Source organism: Schistocerca americana, chromosome 1, assembly GCF_021461395.2.
Source record: "Schistocerca americana isolate TAMUIC-IGC-003095 chromosome 1, iqSchAmer2.1, whole genome shotgun sequence".
In the NCBI taxonomy this organism is placed as follows: Eukaryota; Metazoa; Arthropoda; class Insecta; order Orthoptera; family Acrididae; genus Schistocerca; species Schistocerca americana.
In genome coordinates, this window is record NC_060119.1 from 304,051,185 (window position 1) to 304,077,338 (window position 26,154).

General features: G+C 44.2%; 1 protein-coding gene across 1 annotated transcript in view; it reads right to left on the bottom strand.

Moving 5' to 3' along the window:
• The window catches only part of LOC124545366 (leucine zipper putative tumor suppressor 2), a 421,767-nt gene that overhangs the window by 50,893 nt on the left and 344,720 nt on the right, over positions 1–26,154 (bottom strand). Inside the window, exon 2 of the mRNA XM_047124312.1 lies at positions 23,623–23,758. Coding sequence (XP_046980268.1) covers positions 23,623–23,758 — 136 coding nt within the window. The remainder of the gene's footprint in view (positions 1–23,622; positions 23,759–26,154) is intronic.

Genomic DNA, 26,154 nt, shown 5'->3' on the forward strand with positions numbered 1-26,154 from the left:
ACGAGACGCTGAATAATTCAGTTGGTAAATAGAGATATAAACAGTAAACTAAGGTTTCGAAAATTAATTCAGAAATACGCTTAAAAATGTTTCATCGTTTTGATGAAAAAGAATACAATTTGGTCGTATCGATGGGAATCACGTTCCTACAGTGCGCGTCAGAGTTTCTATCAGTTCCGAACTTTCCGACGTGTTTCAGCACTTAACATATTACATTACTGGCAGTCCCAATGGTTCAAATGGCTCTAAGCGCTGTGGAACTTAACATCTCAGGTCATCAGTCCCCTAGACTTAGAACTACGTAAACCTAACTAACCTAAGGACATCACACACATCCATGCCTGAGGCAGGATTCGCGAACCTGCGACCATAGCAGCCGCGTGGTTTCGGACTGAAGCGCCTAGAACCGCTCGGCTAAGCGGCCGGCACTGGCATCCGGCATTTACGTATATACAATGATCAGCCACGACATTATGACACGTACGTAACAGTCGGTACGAATAATAGCGGCGACGCGTCGTGGCATGGAAGCAATGAGGTATTGGTCGCTGGAGGGAGTTGGCACCATATCTGGACACACGAGTCACTTACTTCACACCATAAACTACGGGAAGAAGCGGGGGGGGGGGGGGGGGGGGGGAATGAGCTCTGACGTCGCGTTCAGTCACATGTCAGATGTGTTCGATCGGGTTCAGATCTGGCAAGTTAGGGGTCATCACATAAACTGGAACTTTCCACTGTGTTCCTCGAACCACTCCATCACACTCCTGGCTTTGTGATATGGAGCATTATCTTGTTAAAATATGCTACTGTTGTCGATAAATACGATCGTCATGAACGGGTGTACGTGGTCTGCAACCCGCGTACGGTACTCCTTGGCCGTCATTGTGAATTTCACGAGCTCCATTTGACCCGTGGATGCCCACGTGATTGTTCCCCATAGCATAATCGAGCCACCCCCGTCCCATAGCACAGGTGTCAAGGAGATGTTCTCCTGGAAGACGACGGATTCATTCCCTCACATTGCCGTGATTAAGAAGGTATCCGGATTCATCAGAGGACAAAATGATCTGCCACTGGGCCAAGGTCAAGCGCCGATGATCACGTACACGTTTGAGTCGTAGTTGCCGATGTCGTGGTGTTAACATTGGCACATCCCAACGTTAGGAGCGTTCGGTGCACTGTACTCTGCCCAGCATTAAAGTCTGATGTTAGTTCCGCCACACTTCGTCTGTCCTGTTTTAGCAGTCTGTCCAGCCTGCGACGTCCGACACCTGTAATGACAGGTGGCCGTCCAGTCCCACAATGTCTGGGCGTTGTTTCACATTGGTTTCATCTACATCTACATCTACATCCATACTCCGCAAGCCACCTGACGGTATGTGGCGGAGGGTACCTTGAGTACCTCTATCGGTTCTCCCTTCTATTACATTCTCGTATTGTTCGTGGAAAGAAGGATTGTCGGTATGCCTCTGTGTCGGCTCTAATCTCTCTGATTTTATCCTCATGGTCTCTTCGCGAGATATACGTAGGAGGGAGCAATATACTGCTTGAATCTTCGGTGAAGGTATGTTCTCGAAACTTTGACAAAAGCCCGTACCGAGCTACTGAGCGTCTCTCCTGCAGAGTCTTCCACTGGAGTTTATCTATCATCTCCGTAACGCTTTCGCGATTACTAAATGATCCTGTAACGAAGCGCGCTGCTCTTCGTTGGATCTTCTCTATCTCTTCTATATACCCTGTCTGGTACGGATCCCACACTGCTGAGCAGTATTCGAGCAGTGGGCGAACAAGCGTACTGTAACCTACTTCCTTTGTTTTCGGATTGCATTTCCTTAGGATTCTTCCAATGAATCTCAGTCTGGCATCTGCTTTACCGACGATCAACATTATATGATCATTCCATTTTAAATCACTCCTAATGCGTACTCCCAGATAATTTATGGTATTAACTGCTTCCAGTTGCTGACCTACTATTTTGTAGCTAAATGATAAAGGATCTATCTTTCTGTGTATTCGCAGCACATTACACTTGTCTACATTGAGATTCAATTGCCATTCCCTGCACCATGCGTCAATTCGCTGCAGATCCTCCTGCATTTCAGTACAATTTTCCATTGTTACAACCTCTCGATACACCACAGCATCATCCGCAAAAAGCCTCAGTGAACTTCCGATGTCATCCACAAGGTCATTTATGTATATTGTGAATAGCAACGGTCCTATAACACTCCCCTGCGGCACACCTGAAATCACTCTTACTTCGGAAGACTTCTCTCCATTGAGAATGACATGCTGCGTCCTGTTATCTAGGAACTCCTCAATCCAATCACACAACTGGTCTGATAGTCCATATGCTCTTACTTTGTTCATTAAACGACTGTGGGGAACTGTATCGAACGCCTTGCGGAAGTCAAGAAACGCGGCATCTACCCGTGAACCCGTATCTATTGCCCTCTGAGTCTCGTGGACGAATAGCGCGAGCTGGGTTTCACATGACCGTCTTTTTCGAAACCCATGCTGATTCCTACAGAGTAGATTTCTAGTCTCCAGAAAAGTCATTATACTCTAACACAATACGTGTTCCAAAATTCGCCACAGAGCTGCTCGAACACCAGATAATTTGTGCAGTTTTCGAAATGCTCGTGCCGAGCCTCCGGGCCATCACAATCAACCTCGGTCAAACTCAGATGGGCCGCGCCTTCCCCATTATACACACTGACAGAATGCTCACGGATACTACATGCACCGTGCATATGTGTGACGAGCAGTCATTCCTCGCCAGGTGAAGCTGCTATCGCATGGACGGTTTTATATCGATAGTAGATCGGTGGTAATAGTGTTCTGACTGATTAGTGTAAGTGAACTACTGTATTACGGGTTTCGCTCCTCACATAAGATCGTCACCTGATATTCATTGGTTTGATGGAAACACGTTCAGTACCATCTTGACGATGGTGACAAGGTGAGCTTCCTATCTGTTCATTAACTCAATGTCAATGTGTCCCTGCAGGCGATGTCTATGTTCGCTGAGTACAGTGTAGGAGATCTCTGTGAGACTTGCGTAGTATGATTGCTGGTGTCGACAGAATGAACGCGCAGTACAGACAGCGGACGAGTGTAGGCCTGAACGTCTAATATCCATCTGACTGAACCTTTTCATCTGTATTAATAGTGTGTGGCTTGGAGAGAAATTCAGAGGCATTCCAGCGTTGGGAGAGATGCAGTAATCTCAACTTTAACAGCATTGTCTTTGATGGAACAGAGGTGCGCTATACCTACGACATATTACCAGTGCTGGGATGGCATTCGTAAGCGTGGTGAAAGCTATATTACATTTCAACAAATGGGCGCGGAATGTAATTGTTTTAAAGCGAATAAAGGTTATTTTTCTATTTCTACTTATGTTTCGTTCCCTATAGTCAATCCGTCCTTTGTGTTTGTGAAATGTCTTCCGTGTTTTACTGTGGTCAAGCTTGCTTGTTTGCACTCATCCTGTAGTTTACCGACCAAAAGAAGAACCCGCTGATCTTATATACTGAAGTAAATGGTCTGAGAAAGTGTAGTCTCACTAGATTTTGAATGCAAAAATTTAGACCGGCGATATAAATATACGATCTAGCCTCTGGTGGCACGGAGCCAGCCAGTATGCTATTTAAATTTTGTTTATTTTACAACGACCGTTCCTTGAGACATGAATGCATGTCTGATGCAAGAGACAGTGCTGTCAACTCAGAGCGGAAAGACCAGACATTGTAAAGTAAACGAGCGTAAACCCGTTAAATTAGCGGTATACCGTTGAACACGTAGTCTCATTTTCCCTATTGCGCGTATCCAAGTAATGTTGCCAGCATTAGGGGACTCTCATTTATTGTATATCTAAAGGCCCGTTTCCTGATATTTTAAAAAGCAGGTCGTGTATTATACAATTGTATATGCAATAGTACATGGTTCAATTGACTGGTAAAAATTGTTTTGATTAATAAAACAAGGTTAATGACGAGGAGTTACTAAGTAAATTATATTAATTATAAATAATAAATGTTAGTAATTTAGAGGAAAACAGTACAAAGATAGGAAAGGGGCTATCGGTAAGTTTTCTTTTAGTCTTTAAACGAAATATAACGTATAAATTACGGTTCGTGGTGTTGCTGTTCCACATGGGGAGAGCCTCGGCAGAAACGTCGAGCCTGTCCTGCCTGCAGTAGCGTATAAAATTACGTCTTCTTACATTAATAAATGAAATTCATCATGAGTGTGTACTTGTTTCTACTGGCTAAGAACTAGTACTACTTGTTACATCTTTTGAGTTCTTACGTCTGGCATCCCTTTGGGCTGTGCATGTTGTCATATCTAGGCTCGGTTCTACATGATGTCTGTGTGCAACTATGTTGTACGTTTGACATGCATGGTGCTGTTTCCCTTCGCCAGTGCCATAGGCGGGGTAGAAGGTTAGGAACTCCAAACTTCGAGCCTTGCCTCCCCATATGCCGTATTTCTTGAGTGCAGTGATTATGTCCTGGCTTGTATTAACCATTTTCCTTTACATTATTTAGTTTTCATATTTAAAGTGCAGTTTGGATGCATGAGCCAATCATGTGCTATGTCTGCTTTTCATATAATTATTTATATAATTTAGGCGTTGTATCCTTGTCTTATGAGTCTGTACCTGATGTTGTTGTGTTCGTGTCATTTTCTATGTCTGCATCTACATCAGTTTCTGTGGCTGTATCTGATCGTGTGCGCTCTCAAGGATTCTGTTGTGCTTGTTGTGTCTGAGATCTGCCGTATAGATTTTCTTGACTATCCGCCACGCAGTGTTCTTGAAACGACTAGCGATGTTGCTTAGAGCACAACCTTTGTCTGGCTCCCGTAATATTGCTTTCATTAGGGGATGCAGACGCTGTGCCATATAAAGATTTGGCTCGGTCTGGTGAACGTGTGCGGACAGCCGAAATGGTTAAGGTGATGCTCGCGATAAGCCGAAAATTCGGGTTCGAGTCCAGACCGGAAAAAATGTATTATAATAATGCCTGATACAGCTGATATCAAAGAATTCGCAACCAGTGATTAAATTTCGTAACGAAGTTTTGCCCAATTTAGGGAGGCATCTGATTAATGTATCAAGGGAAGACGGGAAAAATAGGTTCTTTTACAGCATAACTAACATTCTGTAATGTGCATGTGAACCGTTACGTTCAGCTGGTGGCAGCTGCTGCAGATATAATAATCAAGGTGTAACTGAAATGCTATTGGTTGTCTGCATGAGAAAGTGGACATAGTAGCTGCCTACGAGCAAAGCGGTCTTGTGCATTCGGGTGACCGACCGACCGTAATGTCTATATTCACGTCAATGTAGTTTTGAAGGATTAGTGGTCTCTGCCTTAATGTATTCTGTCTGGCTTTGGATTTAGAAGCTTATGGGTTTGGTGTTTACGTGTGTTGTGTTCTTTGTGTATAGGGGGGCAGGTGAAAATGCTTTTCGGGTGTTTGTAGTTGACCTGATGGCCGTGATGAGCTTACGAGGGAAATTTTCTGAGTTTGTGTGAAATGATTAGGTTTCCTGTTGAATGATTGATGAGATAGAGTGTGTGTGTGTGTGTGTGTGTGTGTGTGTGTGTGTGTGTGTGTGTGTGTGTGTGTGTGTGTGTGCGCGCGCGCGCGCGCTCGGAACGATCCATCCTTAAGTAACCTGCAGCTTTCTTTTGAACTATTTGCAGTTTTCTTATGTGAGAATCTGCGGCCATGTCTCAGATCTCGCAGCCATGAGGTAAAGTTGCTTGACTTTGGTGGTCAGTTCGTTGCCCTTGAGCAATATGTGTAGCTGGTATAGTCTACCCTGACTAAAGGATGTGTGTTCATTGATCAAGAGTTCAGACCTAAGTATTTAATGGTGACAGGGAATAGAGATTTGACGGTTTGGGGGTCTCCTGGCTGTGAACACTATGAAATTGCAATTGGTTGGATTAATTTTAATTTTCTAGAAATTACACCGCTGTTTAATCTGTTCGAGATGCCTTTGAATAATTGGGTTTCAGGTGACTGGCGAACATAGCAGTGCCATCCACTAAGAGGACAAAAGAATGCTGTGTCGCCTGGCACGTCATTCGTAAAATTATTGTACGGGGTGTTACTGGGGCATTCCTGCCTCAATTCGCTTAACACTACTCTTACCTAAGTTTACATAAAATTTTCTACAGTGTAAGAAAGAGTTCAGCATCTTCAACAGATGATGTGGGCAGTCACACTGGTGGAGCATTCGGGTGAGTGAATTACTTAGGGTTTCGGGTTCCGCTAAATAGGTCAGGTGTCCACTACACACGGAAGGCGGCTACACGGGTAGCAAGGGCTGTGTGGCGTGGACTGGGTGGTTTTTTAGGTTAGACAGTCCAGGGAATGATCAAAAAGGGCTCCAGTCTCAAAGGGTACAGTGCAAAGAAACGACGAGAATCGACCAGGCAACAGTCAGTATTGTAGTTGTAAAGTGTCGTAGCTGTGCTGGAAAAGTACCAGAGCTTCAAGCGCTGACAGAAACCGCTGAAGCCGTGATCGTTATAGGAACAGAAAGCTGGCTAAAGCCGGAAATAAATTCTGACGAAATTTTTACAGAGGCCAAACTGTTTTCAGAAAGGATAGATTAAATAAAGTAGGTGGTGGTGTGTTTGTGTCTGTTGGTAGTAGTTTATCTTGTAGTAAAGTTGAAATAGATAGTTTCTGCGAATTACTATGGGTAGAGGTTATACTCAACAGCCGTACCAAAATAATAATTGGCTCCTACCTACCCCCAGACTCAAATGACATAACAGCTGAAGGGTTCAAAGAAAACTTTAATCTCATTACAAATAAGTACCCCACTCATACAGTTCTAATTGGTGGAGACTTCAATCAACCGTCGATTTGTTGGCGAAAATACATGTTCATATCCGGTAGTAGAAAACATCTTCCGAAATGGTACTAAATGCTTTCTCTGATAATTACTTCGAACAATTAGTTCATGAACACACACGAATTGTAAATGGTTTTGAAAACACACTTGACCTCTTAGCCACAAATAATCCTGGTCTAATATAGAGCGTCATGGCAGATACAGGGATTAGTGAAAAAGTCTTGTAGCGAGGCTTAAAACCATATCATCCAAATACACAGAAAATATATTTAAAACAGCAGATAAAATTCGCTTGATGCCTTCCTAAGAGTGTCTCCGTTCCTTCCAAGCTAATTATGAAAGTGTAGACCAGACATGGCTCAAATTCAAAGATACAGTATCGACAGTAGTAGATAGATTCATACGAGACGGGACTGATCCACCATGGTACACTAAACACGTAAGAACACTGTTGCAAAAGCAACGAAAAAAGTGTGCCAAAATCAGAACGCAAGATCCCAAGATTGACTCATTTTCACTGAAGCTCGAAATTTAGTTCGGACGTCAATGCGAGATTCTTTTAATAGTTTCCACAATGAAACATTGTCATAAAATATGTCCCGATGATGGTGTCACTAAAGCGGAGTTACTAAAAACTGTTGTCCGTAAATCCTTCACGAAAGAAGACGAAGTAAATATTCCAAAATTCGAAACCTGAACAGCTGTTAGCATAAGTGATATAAAAGTAGATATCTTAGGTGTTGCGAAACAACTCAAAGGCAAGTCTTCCGGTCCAGCGGTATACCAATCAGGTCCCGTTCAGAGTATGCAGACACAATAGCGCCTTTCTTAGCAATCACATACAACCGCACACTTGACGAAAGGTCTGTTCCTAAAGACTGGAAAGTAGCACAGGTCACACCAATATTCAAGAAAGGAAATAGGAGTAACCCACTGACCTCGATTTGCAGTAGGATTTTGGAGCATATACTGTACTCAGACGTTATGAATCAGCTTGAAGAAAATGAATTATTGATAAATAACCAACAAGGATTCCAAAAAATATCGTTCTTGTGCAACACAGCTAGCTCTTCATTCCCATGAAGTGATGAGTGCTGTCGACAAGGGATCTCAGATCGAGTCCATATTCCTAGTTTTCCAGAAGGCTTTTGATACCTTCTTCACAAGCAACTATTAATCAAATTGCGTGCATATTGAGTATCGTGTCAGTTGTGTGGCTGGATTCGTGATTTACTCTCAGAGAGGTCACAGTTCGTAGTGATAGACGGTAAATCATCGAGTAGAACAGAAGTGATATCTGGCGTTCTGCACGGTAGTGTCATAGGCCCTCTGCTGTTCCTGATTTGTATAAATGATCTAGGTGATAATCTGAACAGCCCCCTTAGATTGTTTGCAGATGACGCTGTAATTTACCGTCTAGTAAAATGATCAGTCGATCAATTCCAAATACAAAATGATCTAGAGAGAATTTCTGTATGGTGCGAAAAGTGGCAATTGGCAAAAAAAGTGCGAGGTCATCCACATGGGTACTAAGAGAAATCCGATAAACTTTTGGTATACGATAAATCGCACAAATCTAAGGGCTGTCGATTCGACTAAATACCTAGGAATTACAATTATGAGCAACTTAAATTGAAAAGACCACATAGATAATATTGTGGGGAAGGCGAAACAAAGACTGCGCTTTATTGGCAGAAAACTTAGAAGATGCGAGAAAACCCACTAAAGAGACAGCCTACACTACACTTGTCCGTCCTCTGCTGCGCGATAGGGGATCCTTAGCAGGTACGATTGACGGAGGACATCGAAAAAGTGCAAAGAAGGGCAGCTCGTTTCGTGTTATAGGGGTGAGAGAGTCACTGATATGATATGCGAGTTGGGGTGGCAGTCACTGAAACAAAGGCGGTTTTTCTTTGCGGCGAGATCTATTTACGAAATTTCAATCACCAACTTTCTCTTCCGAATGCGAAAATATTTTGTTGACACCCACCTACGTAGGGAGAAATGTGATCATAATAAGAGAAATCAGAGTTCGAAAGGAAAGGTTTAGACGTTCCTTTTTTCCATGCGTCATTCGAGAGAGGAATGGTAGAGTAGTGGTATGAAAATGGTTCGATGATCCCCCTGCCAGGCACTTAAGTGTGAATTGCAGAGTAACCATGTAGATGTGATTGTACCAAATATCCCTGTCTGAGGCAGAGGCTGAACGATGTCAAAGATAGCGTAGGGAGGGCTATGCGTGAAGCGTTCAGTGAATTCGAAAGTAGAATTCTATGTACCGACTTAACAGAAAATCCTAGGAAGTTCTGGTCTTACGTTAAATCAGTAAGTGGCTCGAAACAGCATATCCACACACTCCGGGACGCTCCGGGAAACAGAGTATGACACATGTAAAGCTGGAATACTGAACACCTTTTTCCAAAGCTGCTTCACAGAGGAAGACCGCACTGCAGCTCCTTCTCTAAATCCTCGCACAAACGAAAAAATGGCTGACATCGAAGTAAGAGTCCAAGGAACAGAAAAGCAACTGGAATCACTCAACAGAGGAAAGTCCACTGGACCTGACGGGATACCAACTCGATTCTACACAGAGTACGCGAAAGAACTTGCCCCCCTTCTAACAGCCGTGTACCGCAAGTCTCTAGAGGAACGGAAGGTTCCAAATGATTGGGAAAGAGCACAGGTAGCCCCAGTCTTCAAAAAGGGTCGTCGAGCAGATGCGCAAAACTATAGACCTGTATCTCTGACATCGATCTGTTGTAGAATTTTAGAACATGTTTTTGCTCGCGTATCATGTCATTTCTGGAAACCCAGAATCTACTCTATAGGAATCAACATGGATTTCGGAAACAGCGATCGTGTGAGACCCAACTCGCTTTATTTGTTCATGAGACCCAGAAAATATTAGATACCGGCTCCCAGGTAGATGCCATTTTCCTTGACTTCCGGATAGCGTTCGATACAGTTCCGCACTGTCGCCTGATGAAGTAAGAGCCTACGGAATATCAGACCAGCTGGGTGGCTGGATTGAAGAGTTTTTAGCAAACAGAACACAGCATGTTGTTATCAATGGAGAGACGTCTACAGACGTTCAAGTAACCTCTGGCGTGCCACAGGGGAGTGTTATGGGACCATTGCTTTTCTCAATATATATAAATGACCTAGTAGATAGTGTCGGAAGTTCCATGCGGCTTTTCGCGGATGATGCTGTAGTATACAGAGAAGTTGCAGCATTAGAAAATTGTAGCGAAATGCAGGAAGATCTGCAGCGGATAGGCACTTGGTGCAGGGAGTGGCAACTGTCCCTTAACATAGACAAATGTAATGTATTGCGAATACATAGAAAGAAGGATCCTTTATTGTATGATTATATGATAGCAGAACAAACACTGGTAGCAGTTACTTCTGTAAAATATCTGGGAGTATGCGTGCGGAACGATTTGAAGTGGAATGAGCATATAAAATTAATTGTTGGTAAGGCGTGTGCCAGGTTGAGATTCATTGGGAGAGTGCTTAGAAAATGTAGTCCATCAGCAAAGGAGGTGGCTTACAAAACACTCGTTCGACCTATACTTGAGTATTGCTCATCAGTGTGGGATCCGTACCAGGTCGGGTTGACAGAGGAGATAGAGAAGACCCAAAGAAGAGCGGCGCGTTTCGTGACAGGGTTATCTGGTAAGCGTGATAGCGTTACGGAGATGTTTAGCAAACTCAAGTGGCAGACTCTGCAAGAGAGGCGCTCTGCATCGCGGTCTAGCTTGCTGTCCAGGTTTCGAGGGGGTGCGTTTCTGGATGAGGTATCTAATATATTGCTTCCCCCTATTTATACCTCCCGAGGAGATCACGAATGTAAAATTAGAGAGATTCGAGCGCGCTCGGAAGCTTTCCGGCAGTCGTTCTTCCCGCGAACCATACGCGACTGGAACAGGAAAGGGAGGTAATGACAGTGGCCCTCCGCCACATACCGTTGGGTGGCTTGCGGAGTATAAATGTAGATGTAAATATACGTAGGGAGAAATGATCATAATAATAAAATAAGAGAAATCAGAGCTCAAACGGAAAGATTTAGGTGTTCCTTTCTCCCACGCGCCATTCGAAAGTGGAATGGTAGAGAAGTAGTATGAAAATGGTTCGATGAACCCTCAAGCCAGGCACTTAAGCGTGAATTGCAGAGTAACCATGTAGATGTAGATGTGATTGTACTAAATGTTCCTGTCTGAGCCAGAGGTCGTCTCGGCTGATGGCGTGGTGTTCCGGAGCAGTGATTGGAGTGAAAAGGTGCGACAGCAGCGGGCTGACCAGTTAGCGGCGGTACAATAGTGCTCTGCGGTTTCCGCGGCCTCTTTGTATTCAGATGGCCGCCACGTCCGGCCTTGCGGGCGCCGGTGCGCGCGCAAAAACTGGCACTCAGCCGCGGCCACGAGAGGCAAGGTCTCCGGCAGCGCGCACCGCTAAGGGCGGCCGCCGCCTCTGGACCCTCGCAGCCACCTGCGTCACTGCCGCCTGCGCTGTTAAGCGACCGCAGGGTAGGGGGGGGGGGGGGGGGGGTTAGACAAGAGAGGCACTTACCACTGGAGTACAGAGTCCTTGTTAACCAGAGATTTCTCGTACAATTCTACAAATAATTCTCGTTTAATTTGTAACATTACGTGACTGACCACAGTAAGATAGTACCATGACAGTTACTAGCTTCGCTGTAGAAAAAACGGCTCTGAGCACTATGGGACTCAACTGCTGAGGTCATTAGTCCCCTAGAACTTAGAACTAGCTAAACCTAACTAGCCTAAGGACATCACAAACATCCATGCCCGAGGCAGGATTCGAACCTGCGACCGTAGCGGTCTTGCGGTTCCAGACTGCAGCGCCTTTAACCGCACGGCCACTTCGGCCGGCTCTTCGCTGTAGAAAATGTGACACCTGCCATTCGATTGTGGACGAGCAGCAGATGCCACGTTACTACAGCAGGAGCAGGCGTTCACACCACACAGTTTATAAAGCTGTAGACAACATTGACAATGTTCATAATGTTAATGGGCAGGTGTTTTTGCATGGCTCTTCCGTATTTTGCGGAGGAGTGTTTAATTCCACTCTACAAAATAATGATCAGAATAGAGCGGGCAATGGATGGGTGGCCGTAGCTATTGTACGGTACCCAGGGGACAAAGTGTCTGCCTTCCATATTAACGAGCTCGCTGTTGTACCGTGGATTAAAGGCGGAAAACAAAACGCTCTGCTGTACCGTGCCGACTTCCTTTATTGCCTGTTTCCAAGTACTCGTATTGTTTAGACGCCTAGTAAGCGTTTTCCAACTTTTGTGAAATCAACGGTTGCTAAACGCCGTATTTCCCGAAGCACTGTTTGGTTTCGGAGAATGCCACGAGCGTTACCGTGTGCGGTGTGCGCTCCTTTATGCTCTGTCGATCGCTTTCAATGCAGTTCGGTTTTTTCATCAAGAAATCGTTATCACTGTGCCAAAGACATTTAATAGTACCTCACGCATTTTCTTAGTGTTGTGTAATCTGCTTGAGAAAGCTCGGTGAGTTAATTTCAACATCTACACTTTGCAAGCTGACGAACGGTGTAGGCCAACTTTTTGTACCACTAACTCATCCCCCTTCCCTGTTCATTTCGCAAATGGTGCGCGCGAAAAATGATTGTCGGTAAGCCTCTGTATTAGCTCTAATTTCTCGAATTTTCTCGTTGCGGTCACTTCGCGAGAGGTATGTTAGAGAAAGGTTTTATATTGTCCGACTCTTCCGGGAATGTACTCACTCGGAAATCTAATAGTAAATCTGCCCATCATCTTTCTTGTAGCGTCTGCCACTGGATTTTGTTGGGCATCACTGTTTCGCACTTGCGCCGAGAAACGATTCCGTGGCAAAGCGCGCCGCTCTTCGTTGAGTCTTCTCTATCTCTTCTATTGATCCAACCTGGTAAGGATTTGTTACGTTTATTTAACAACACGGGAGCATTTCATCCAAGACTAGATATTTAGACTCGAAATGTTAATCTCGTGCCCTTCAGTAGACTAAATTCTGAAAGAAGATTTTTCAGGGCTGAGTCAGTGTTTACAATTCAACAGTTTCTCACAAGTCGTCAACTAATCCCACTTCTATGTAGTTCAGACACTGGAAAGAGGGGAGAATGCATACACATACACGAACGCCGGACACTCATCTTCCTATATTCTCGGTTTGGTTTCAGGTGACGAAGGATATATTAAAATGTGTGCTTTCCAGATATTCTCAAATGACAGTACTGATCAGGTTCACTCTACAGTACTCCACACGCGCTGTATCTGACTAGATGTTCACTGAATGGCTACCAGTATTCTTAACGAAATTCCTTACAAGAAATTTACTGTTCTGTGATATAGTCGATGATTTACTGCTCGGCAAAGTTAAGTGTTGCTTGAGCGCAACCGGCTCTGTTGTCATATTCACGTAACCACATCCCAGCAAACAGAACGTAGAGATCTATACTCCAGTACTCTGTTGAAATATACACAGATAATACTAAACAATTAATTGCTCAACATGCTGGAACAAAGTTATGTCTTTTAACATGAATGCCGTTTCCCCATTGGCCAGGGCAACATTTGGCTTTGTCGGGTAATACATTTTATACTATACTGAATTTTTCCCCCTCCTTTACAGAAATGACGGATGTTACAAGTTTTTGCAAAAACGGAAAATTGAGGCAAATTCAGCCAAGAGTGACACTGAGCAAGAGAAACATGACATTGTATTACCGATGGCAGCGTCGCTAAAGCGGGGTTCTTAAATTTAGTTTTCCAAAACGCCTTCACCGAAGAAGGCGAAGTGAATATTCTACAATTCAAATCAAGAACAACTCCGATGACTAAGAAGTAGGTATCTTCGGTGTAGCGAAGCATGTTGAATCGCTTAACAGGGACAAGTCTTACGGTCCAGATAGTATACCTATCACGCTTCTTTCAGAGTACGCTGATGGAGTAGCCCTATACTTAGCAATGAAATGTAACGACACTTGAGTTGCGTAGTGAAAGAGTGGGAAGTTGCACAGGTCACCCAACACTCTAGCGCGGAAGTAGGAATAAACCGGCGACTTAGGGACCCACAACACTGACGTCTATTTGCAGTAGGATTATGGAACACATGCTGTATTCGAACGTTATGAATTAACTTTAAGAAATCCGTCCATTTACACACAGTCAACACGGATACATAAAATTTCATTCTTGTGAAGCAACTAGCTGCTTATTCACACGCAAAAATGAATACTATAGGCAGGCGATCCCAAACTGATTCCGTATCTCTAGATTTCCAGAAGGCTTTTCACGCGAGTACTCACAAGAGACTTCTAAGCAAATTGAGTGCCTATGGCGTATCGTTTCAGCTGTGCGACTAGATTCGTGCTTTTCTTTATCATAAAGGTCACAGAATGGATCAAAACAAAAGCGATATCTGGGGTTCTCCAAAGAAATGTTATAGACCCTCTGCTCTTCCTCATCTAAATAAACGATTTAGGAGACAATCTGTACAGCCCTCAGATTGATTGTAGATGGTGCTGTAATTTATAGTATAGTGCACTTATCAGAAGATCAAAACCATTTGCAAAATGATTTACGCAAAACATCTGTGCGGTGAGATAAACGAAGATTGTCTCTGAATAAGGGAAAGAGTGAGGCTATCAAGATGAGCACGAAAAGAAATGCGATGAATTTCGGTTACACGATAAACCATGATAACTCAAAAACTGTCAATTCAAATAAATAACTAGGAATTACAATTACGAACAATTTAAGTTGGATCTATCACACAGATAATGCTGGTGGAAAAGGAAACCGAGTACTGAGTTTTATTGGCAGAACACTTTGAAAAAGCAAGAGGTCTACTATAGAGACTGCCTAATACGGTTGTCCGTCCTCTGCTACAGTAGTGCTGTGGAGTATGGTTTCCTTACCAAATCCGATTGACAGGGGACATCGAGTAAGTCCAAAGAAGGTCTGCTCGTTTTGTATTTTCGGGAAATAGGGGAGATAGTTCCACGGATGTGATAAGCGAGTTTGGGTGGCATTTATTAAAACATTCTGATTTTTCGTTGCAGCGGGATCTTTTCACGAAACTGCAGTCACCGACTATCGCCTCTGAACGTGAAAGCATTTTATCGTCGTCAATCTACATAGGGAGAAATGACCATCGTAATAAAACGAGAGAAATCAGAGTTCGCACAGCAAGAGTTAAGTGTTCATTTTTCCCACGCGCTGTTAGACTGCGGAGGGTGGTTCGAAGAATCCTCGGCCAGGCACTTAAGTGTGCATTGCGAAGTAATCATGCAGATGTAGTGTTAACTATCTGAGTTGGGAGAGCGGCTTCGTGACGCTTTCACCAATCTGTAAAAAAACGCGATGTACCTTATTGGATTTTGTTTCCTCTCTCGTTCCTACTTGACAAAGGACTCAGACTGTGAAGAAAAAAAACCATCATCATAGGTGGACGTCTTCCAATCGGTTTGTCTGCAGGCTTCCTTTTCTATAGCTGGCCCTGTAGGCATACTCGTGTGTATTTAATGGATGTGATCTCTTTTCAATGTACTCAAAATGGGTATTTTCGTCTGTTTATATGCAACACATTGCAGCGGGGGCTTAATAATACTGGAACAAACTCTTCCCCAGGGGACATAAACATGGAGTGCATAGCCCAGGGTGACAGGATGAAGACCCCTGTTAGCGATAACAAGATCTGAAGGCTATGAGGAGGCAGCTACTGCATTGGACATCGTGGCTACAGGCCGGTGCCAGTTTCTTTGTAGAAATGTAGTACTCTTCACAATAAGAAAGAAAATGAATCTGGTGGATCATGGGAAAACGGGCTAAGCGTGAAATTAAGTACAAATTTGAATTCTGTATCGAGAAACCTGGAGTGTGCGATATCTGGGGAATAAAGGCGTAGAACTGAACAAAATATTGAAAGAAGCGAAAATACAGGTCGTAACTGAAATGTTATATATTAACCAATACGGTAGAACCATAACATAAGAGGATACGTAGTGGTCATGGAGAGCCTGCTGAGGTGTAGCAGTTTTAATGAAAAATAAATGAAAAACAAGATAGTACGTTAGACCATGTAAATGAAAGAATTGACAGAAATTTAAAATAGAGGATATCTCACTTTAGTAGCTGTTTGTACCCCAGCAGAAGGAAGGAAAGAAGATAAAAATAGTATGATACCATGGAAAAATAGACAAAATAAATAATGAAGATCATGTTAATACGTGGAGATCTAAATGCAAGGATTGGTAACCAAGTAGTTCGCGCTTTTGGAGAACAAGAAACTGATAGTGGGCGAGATGTAAGGCAGTTTGGGACATGTAATCCGTTAGAAATAAACAACTCATTCATCAGGAAAAAGAATATACGGAAATATACATGGTCGGCTGGAGGCTTAAAAATCTATAAAGCCAGTAGATTACTTTATTGTTAACTCAAAAACGAGGAATCAAATAGAGAATTTAAGAATTCACAGAGGAAATAAGCATATATTCAGATCAGTTTTAACATTAACAGTAAAATGGAATATATTCCATAAAAAGAATCCCAGGATTGACAGCGGACATCGAGCAAGTCCAAAGAAGGTCTGCTTGTTTTGTATTTTCGGGAAATAGGGGAGAGAGGTCACGGATGTGTAAGCGAGTTGGGGTGGCATTTATTAAAACAAACGGATTTTTCGTTGCAGCGCGATCTTTTCACGAAACTGCAGTCACCAACTATAGCCTGTGAAGGTGGAAGTATTTTACTGTCGCTAACCTACATCGGGAGAAATGACCATCGTAATTAAACGAGAGGAATCAGAGTTCGTACAGAAAGATTTGTGTTCATTTTTCCCACGCTCTATAATTTACTGCTGTAGCAAAGTATCGGAACACTTTGTCAACACAAACTACGGCAGTATAATAGTCGTAAATTCAGTCTACAAAATTTACTCGGAACTATCAAATAATCGCTTGAGAGCAGAAGCAGATATATGCCTGGGAGAAGAACAAAACGGATTTAGGGAGACCGCTTTCAGCTTTGAAACGATTTTAGCAAATCGACGCGAAGCCGGTCTACAGACATGTGTTTGCTTTTATTGACTTGAACGTTTTTTATTCAGGCATTAGAAACATTATTCATGCAGCCCTGTGAACAAGAGTCATGTCTTCTTTGAAAACAGGTGTGCGCAAAGAATATAACGAAGATGTAGAAGAAAGGGCAACACTGTCGCCGAAAATGTTGAAATAAGCGTCCTAGTTCGTGCCCAGGTTAACCCGGCTGATTGTTCCCATGTCACAGAGTGAAAACACTTCCAAACCATCAACAAGCAGCCTATGACCTGAACTGGACTCTCGCGAAACTGTGGATTAAACGCATCTTCAGGCCCACAGTACACTGGACGCCTAGAGTCAGTCGCAAAGAGACGGAAGCGTGACTCTTCGGATCATCCTCCAGGCAGCCACCGTCCAGTTTATGTGTAATTTGCCCACTGAAGCCCCTTGAAGCTTTTCTTAGCTCTGTCAGAGGTGGTGTTTGGCAGGGTAATCTATTCATAGTATCCATTGCACGCACTCCCCTTCGGAATATTTGCTCGCAAAATTAAGATCGGCTTCCATTAACTGACAGCAGCAATTTACATCGAGATTGAAATAGTTTGGTATTGGCATTGCGTGACCCTGGTCTCCAGTATCTGTCTTTTTTAATTTCTTTTCTTTCGATCACTGTTCCTGCATCGCTTTAAATGGTTCGAGTGCTAAACTACTCGTTGTAGACAATTGTACATTCCGTTTTGAAATGCCAACAAATCGGGTAACTTCAGTCATAGTGTCGTCATGGATACGTCCAAATAACTCAGATTTAGCGATTTGTCCTGTGACCACATCGACTTAGCCTACCGCGCGGCTTCCATTTAAAAGGCTGTCACCTCTCACATGATTTCCATGAATTGCGTCAATGATGGAGGGTCGCATGACCGCCTGGTACCACCATCTTCGTACCATCTACGTCACTCCAAAGAGGGCGTGATTTTTTAAGAGGTACACTAATTTTACGCCCTGTAAGCTTATCTGCGCTCTTGTTATGAGAACTAGACGGTTCACTTGACCATCTAAGAGCGTCAAGTTGAGGTCTTTTGAATTCCAATATTGACAATATGAAATTTATTGAGTTATATAGCTTTCTATTAAGTTCAATTGCACTTTGTCAAGCTACTATGTACAGCATTAACAACGTGCATATAGTTGTTCTCAGAAATTATGTTTTGTCATATAATTTTCTAGTGCTGTACTCTCCCATTTGCTAAGAGTTCGAAAGCCTGTGACGTTGCCCGACAAAACAGTGAAGCACCCAGAAGGGGAGGAAAAGAAATGAAACATCATGGGTTGAGAGAGTATGTCTTACCTTTGCAGTGATTACAACATCGAGTCAAATTTACAAGGAACTTGACAGTATGAGCTCACATATCAGCAAGATCTAGCACCCTACCTGACCTGAATTTATGCACTGTCCGGTTAGGTTGGGTGTCATAGGCGCTGTATAATTTCCTGAAGGAAGCTGGTCCGCAGTAGTTGTAACTGGCCCCCGACATCCTGATCACTGTGAAACATTCCCTTAGAAAAATTAAGAATGACGGTGCTGGTAAACCTCTTACGTTATTTGATTTTCAAACAGCTCAGCAAAACTGAACATACTCAGACATTTCTCTCTTTACTTATTCTGATCATCACTAAACCGACACACAGTATTTTAGCGGAACGCAATTTGACTTTCAATAATCCCTACAAAAGAATGGCCCTGACTAACAATAACCTCTACCTTTCATGAATCACTTACCTCACAAAAATCTTCGTTACTCGAACTACTGCAATACAGCGAGCGCCAATACTGCCTTCTAAATAAAAGATTCTAACTACTGAAGGCACTAACTACTGATAGGCATAGTTAGCAAATGAAAGATTTTGATAGAGAACAAACAATGTATTTACCTTAATAATATTCAAAAATCATATGTAAATATCTATAAATTCATGACATCCATCTTTAGAAGTTTCCTTTTTCTGACGGACATACGTCCAGATCGTCCGCTCATATTAACATCTCAAAACTCTGGCTTCTCTCTCCCCACATCCACTACTGCTGGCGGCTCACCAACTGCGCAACGCCACGCGCTGTTCACATCCAACTGCCTAACACTACAATAGCGAATATTGCAACAATGTCAACCAGCCACAGACTACACACAGCATAGTCCGTGATTTTCATACAGAGCGCTACGTGGCGTAACCAACATAAAAACCTAAACAGCCTACTTACAACTGGCACTGGGACGGTGTTGACATCTGAACTGGTGCCACACGTGTGTCCTCTGAGCCTTCTGCTGTGACGTGCGTCAACTTCCCTTCCGCACATATGTCACTATGGCTCTCTGGAAGCATCTAGACGCTGCCATTGCATCTATGAAAGCAGATCACCGTTCTAACACCGGCAGTCAGTGATTTAATTCCTGTTGACAGCAGTGGTGGAGAGAGCTATCGACAACTCGAGATTTTATTCGAAGAGACACAACCTGTAAATTGGTCCCACGCGTGTTTTATCGAAGACAAGCCTGGGGATCTCGCTAGCCATGGGAGTACCTTAACATCACGCAGATAGTTCAGAAAGACAAAGACAGGAGCTGCGTGTAGACACGCATCGTCCTGTTGGAAAATGGCACCACGATGTTTTCGGATGACATGCAACAAGACAATGCAGGATGTCCGTGACGTATCACTACCCCATCACAGTTACCTCAATCACTACCAGCAATGAACTCCGCACACCATGAGTAACACTGCCGTACCTCTACAAGACAAGGGATGAGTGGGACCTCACCCAATGTATACGCCATAATCGCCGATGATGATAGTCCGGTGTGGTGCAGAACCGAGTTTCTTCGCTGAAGACAATTCATCAGCAATCCATGATTCGTGGTGACGGCACCACTCCAAACCCAGCCGCTTGTGTTGTGTTAACGACAACCTTCCCTAGCCCGGCTGCTGCCAATCAGCATCCAACGGTGTGGAATGGTGTAGGAAGTTGCTGGGAGTTCTCGGATGGCAGATATGAAGGGGTTACGATATGCTTGGTGCTCAATACGGCGATCCTGTTTCGGGGTTGTCGATGTGGTTCACCAGAACCTTGATGAGGAGTATGCCTGGCCTCACTTTCCCACGCAGTTCATCTTCACCGGCCACTATAACATCCCAATGCTCCGTAAATCTATATATCGCTCGGTTCCACCAGCCGGCCAAATGGAGACCCACACTGAGGCCCCTTTAAAATTGTCAGGTGCTGATGATGTGGCTCACAGCAGTACGCGTCATCTTCAGACCTCAACAGAGATCACTCGACGTCTGTGATGCTGTTCATATACCTTACACACTCTACTAGGCCTGGTAACAACACTACACACGAAAACCACTTATCCCATCTCAGAGAACGGCAACTTAATCATTTACATACCACGCGATGGTGTTTACGTTACACTGACAAAGTTATATTGGCATCCGCCAGTGTTTTGTGGGTGCTTCACTTTTCTTGTACGCAAATTTTATATTTATTAACTTTCTTGTATTGGGTTCACACAAAAATAGAATTTTTGAAAGAACGTCATAGTCGCCGTTTAATGTAGAGAATCGCAATTTCGGCTTTAAAGCTGTTATTTAGTGATGCTTCAAAAGAGTTTACTTCGACACATGTTAAACTTTAAAATCCTCCCACATATATACATGTCACCACTCAGAAATGAGCCTTTACATTGTAAGAACGCAGCATCACTGAACGAACGCAAAACTCTGTACATCGTGAATTGATGTATTGGGATTACAATTTTGCTTCTGCCGTTTTGTAATACAAGGAAGCAGCGGTAGTTGGTGGTGCAGTTGGTAGGTCATAAGTGCCATACAATAAGTTCACCCATTTGTAAACATAGCGGCAACAAAACCATAGTCTATTTCTGATTGCATCATGAAGTCATTGTTTGTTATACGTGCCTAAAATCGTGTATAGCCCCCGCGAGCACGCAGAAGTGCCGCAACATGACGTGGCATGGACTCGACTAATGCCTGAAGCAGTGTTGGGGGAATTGAAACCACGAATCCTGCAGAGCTGTCCATAAATCCGTAGCAGTACGTGGAGATCTCTTCTGAACAGCACGCTGCAAGGCATCCCAGATATGCTCAGTAATGTCCAGTGTCCATATCTAGGGAGTCTGCTGGCCAGCCGAACTGCTTAAACTCAAGAGTGTTCCTGGAGCAACTCTGAGCAATTCTGGGCGTGTGGGGTGTCGCATTGTACTGCTGGAATTGCCCAAGCTTGTCTGAATGCACAATGGACATGAATAGATGCAGGTTAGCAGACAGGATGCTTACGTATGTGTCACCTGTCAGAGTGATGTCTAGACGTACCAGGGGTCCAATATCACTCCAACTGCACACGCCCCACACCATTACAGAGCCTCCACCAGCTTGAACAGTCCTCTGTAGACATACAGTGTCCGTGGATTCATCACGTTTTTCTCCGTACCCGTACACGTTCATCCTCTCGATAGTTTGAAACGAGACTCGTCCGATCAGGTGACAAGTTTCCAGTCATCAACAGTCCAATGTCGGTGGTGACGGGCCGGAGCGAGGCAGAAAGCTTTCTGCTGGGCAGTCATCAAGGGTACACGAGCGGGCCTTGTGCTCCGAAAGCCCATATCGATGATATTTCATTGAATGATTCACATGCTGGCACTTGATGGCTCAGCACTGAAATCTGCAACAGTTTGCGGAAGGGTTGCAATTCTGTCATGTTGAACGATTCCCTTCCGTCGTCGTTGGTCCCGTTCTTGCTGGATCATTTTCCACCGCAGCGAAGTCGGAGGTCTGATGTTTACCGGATTCCTGATATTCAGGGTACACTCGTGAAATGGTCGTTAGGTAAAATCGCCTCTTCATCGCTACCTCAGAGATGCTGCGTCCCATCGCCCGTTCGAACTCACTTAAATCTTGATAACCTGCATTGTAGCAGCAGCAACCGATCTAACAACTGCGCCAGACACTTCTCATATATGCATTGCCGACCGCAACACCGTATTCTGCCTGTCTACCTATCTCTGTATTCGAATACACATACCTATACCAGTTTCTTTGGCGTTTCAGTGTACGTCAGTTTACGACCACAATTATCTCTTTTAAGGGAAGTCTTCGTTTTCTGATTTAACATGAGATATGCGGCTTATAAAATGCTGGATAATGGTGTGGTGAGGAGGGACCTAATAATGGAAGAACGTGCACAGAAGGGTTTTCGCGTCGAGGACAAAAAAAAAATGGCTCTGAGCACTATGGGACTTAACTTCTGAGGTCATTAGTCATTAGAACTTAGAAGTACTTAAACCTAACTAACCTAAGAACATCAGACACATCCATGCCCGAGGCAGGATTCGAACCTGCGACCGTAGCGGTCGCGCGGTTCCAGACTGTAACGCCTAGAACCGCTCGGCCACACCGGCCGGCAGCATCGACGACAGTCAAAATGGTGGAACAATGTTTTCGAAGCTCCTGAAACTTACGGAAACGTTCACAGGATATCCTTGTCGAAAGCAGTTTCTGAGCACTGAAAGACGAACGGTCACAATACAGCGATAGACATGAAAAGGCTATTTTGCAGCATGGCAGTTCTCGACCTCAGAGATGGGGAGAGGTGCTGAGAGGCAGTTACGCATTGGTGTTAGGTGTGAACAGTCGAGTTTTGGTTTAGTAGCGGTAAGCAGCAAACAACGGAAATTTCTAGGAATTATATTATGGATTGATGGAAGATTTAGTGTAGAGGGAAAAATAACAGTATTTACATTGGTACGATTATACTTTTTGCGAAGAATGGATTAAGTCCGTTTTATTTGCGGCAGCAGTTTGATAATGCATCATTGTTGGTTCCTCAGACATCCACATGAAGATTATTTTTGCTTCTCATTTTTCTGTTAGGACTTACAGATCATTTTAAGAGAAATGGATTTAAGTGTACTTGAGATTTTGTTTAAGGAACGATTATACTTGTGAAGTTTAATTTTTATTAACTCTTGGATTTTAGTTCAGTGGAAGCTTAAAGGTTATTGAAGTTTGACTAAATGTTACTAAGTCAAATGAAACGAGATTAATTTTCGATTTATTTAAAACCATAATCAAAAATTATGAACCAAGGACGGCAGCAGCGATTTTAGGGAACGCATTGCACCTTCGCGTACCTCAGTAGATAGATTTTGCAACTGTATTAGCGAGACGCGCTGGAGCCACGAGAGCAGTTTATCCAGAGCGACCCAGTTCAGCCAAATAGTACTACGGACCACCATTAGTTTCAAAGTAATCAGCTTTTCATCAAAGTTCGTAGTCAGACTTTGCATAACAGTGAATTTCAGAGCGGGCACGATTTTCTTAGAATTCTCGCAGTTAGATTTCTTTGTGCATTCCCACAGCTGATTTTGTCATCAATATAGCGTTACAAAGTTTAGTATTAAAAACACAATCGACATTACAGTTTAACTTTCAGTAAAAGAAATTTTTCAACGTGAACTACTGCCAATGTTATCATCCTCAAAAGAAATCGCAGTAACGGCCAGAGAACACGCCTGGATTGTGTTTGTTACCATACAGGGGGCAGCATGAGACAGAGAGAGAGAGAGCTAGTGCAGTATTTGCGGGGTACTGACTGCCGTAGAGGGTGAGCTGAGAGCCGGGTCTGGCGAGCACGGGCGTCGATCCGTAGCGGTCGCCGGCGAGGCGCGAGGCAGCTCCCATCGCCAGCGGCAGCGGCCGGCACGCCACGGGCCGCACCACCGACTTGCCCTGCAACACAGACCAACACCAGCACATTCAGTCTCAGCCTCCTTTAGCACAACAACGACAGCAATCACTACACGACACCAACTGGAACACCGCAGTTGGCTTAGATTACGTGTTATACACTGTGTCCCGAAACATGACCTGGCAATACGAGGTGCATTCAAGTTCTAAGGCCTCCGATTTTTTTCCTAATTAACTACTCACCCGAAATCGATGAAACTGGCGTTACTTCTCGACGTAATCGCCCTGCATACGTACACATTTCTCACAACGCTGACGCCATGATTCCATGGCAGCGGCGAAGGCTTCTTTGGGAGTGTTTTGACCACTGGAAAATCGCTGAGGCAATAGCAGCAAGGCTGGTGAATGTGCGGCCAGGGAGAGTGTCTTTCATTGTTGGAAAAAGCCAAAAGTCACTAGGAGCCAGGTAAGATGAGTAGGGAGCATGAGGAATCACTTCAAAGTTGTTATCACGAAGAAACTGTTGCGTAACGTTAGCTCGATGCGCGGGTGCGTTGTCTTGGTGAAACAGCACACACGCAGCCCTTCCCGGACGTTTTTGTTGCAGTGCAGCAAGGAATTTGTTCTTCAAAACATTTTCGTAGGATGCACCTGTTGCCGTAGTGCCCTTTGGAACGCAATGGGTAAGGATTACGCCCTCGCTGTCCCAGAACATGGACACCATTTCTTCAGCACTGGCGGTTACCCGAATTTTTTTCGTTGCGGTGAATCTGTGTGCTTCCATTGAGCTGACTGGCGCTTTGTTTCTGGATTGAAAAAAATGGCATCCACTTCTCATCCATTGTCACAACCGACGAAAAGAAAGTCCCATTCATGCTGTCGTTGCGCGTCAACATTGCTTGGCAATATGCCACACGGGCAGCCTTGTGGTCGTCCGTCAGCATTCGTGGCACCCACCTGGACGACACTTTTCGCATTTTCAGGTCGTCATGCAGGATTGTGTGCACAGAACCCACAGAAATGCCAACTCTGGAGGCGATCTGTTCAACAGTCATTCGGCGATCCCCCAAAACAATTCTCTCCACTTTCTCGATCATGTCGTCAGACCGGCTTGTGCGAGCCTGAGGTTGCTTCGGTTTGTTGTCACACGATATTCTGCCTTCATTAAACTGTCACACCCACGAACGCACTTTCAACACATCCATAACTCCATCACCACATGTCTCCTTCAACTGTCGATGAATTTCAATTGGTTTCACACCACGCAAATTCAGAAAACGAATGATTGCACGCTGTTCAAGTAAGGAAAACGTCGCCATTTTAATTGTTTAAAACAGTTCTCATTCTCGCCGCTGGCGGTAAAATTCCATCTGCCGTAAGGTGCTGCCATCGCTGGGACGCATTGACAATGAACGCGGCCTCATTTTAAAACAATGCGCATGTTTCTATCTCTTTCCAGTCCGGAGAAAAAAAATCGGAGGCCTTAGAACTTGAATGCACCTCGTATTATGCCATGTGACATGACTACACTATCGAGGCAAACTGAAATAGCTTCGGAGGGTATCCCCATCGCTGGACGAGGCCTCCTCTGGAAGAGAGAGTAGTCCTTTGTGGTAGTATTGGCACAAGCCTACTCAGAGCATCCTGTGTATCCTTAGGTTTTAGTGTGCAACGAGCGAAATTGTCACTTTAGATGCCTCATGTAGCCGTGCTGCAGTCACTCGTCCACCAAGTAAGTCAAATTTGATCGAACAGTGTTATCCGTGATGTGGAAATCATGTCCAGAGCTACCATAACATTGTTATTCCTTTAGACTGTAGGCTTTACAGCACTACTAGGAAACACGAACAGTACAATAGGTGCTCTTAGCTTGAAGGAGTCCAAGAACAGATAACTGATAACACCACCGTACAACGAAGGCTTTCACGACCGGATGTTTCAGCTGTCGAGAATTCTTCCTGGTTGTATGGCCGTGGTCCATGGAACTCTTCTAACCCTGACGTTTCGTCCGAAGCTACGTTGGACATCATCTGAGGTGCTCCTGTTTGTGCTGAGTCTTGCAGAGTCAGTCGGCAAGAGTCAGCACAACCAGGAGCAACTCCGAAGACGTCCAACGTAGCTTCGGACGAAACGTCAGGGATAGAAGAGTTCCATGGACCACAGCCATACAACCCGGAAGAATTCTCGCCAGCTGACAACACCATACTGGACCCTTTGCACCATACCGTCACAGCTAACGTGTCCAATGAAGAGGGAATACGGGGACTTAACGCCCCATCGACAACGAGGTCATTGGAATTCAACCTCGAACTCTAAGATGAATTCGGTGGTCCCCTTTCGAAGCAACGATCCGAGCTTTCGTCTTAATCGATTTTGGGAACTCATGAAAACCCCAAATCCGAGTGGTCAAACAGATCTCCGATATTACGAACATGAGT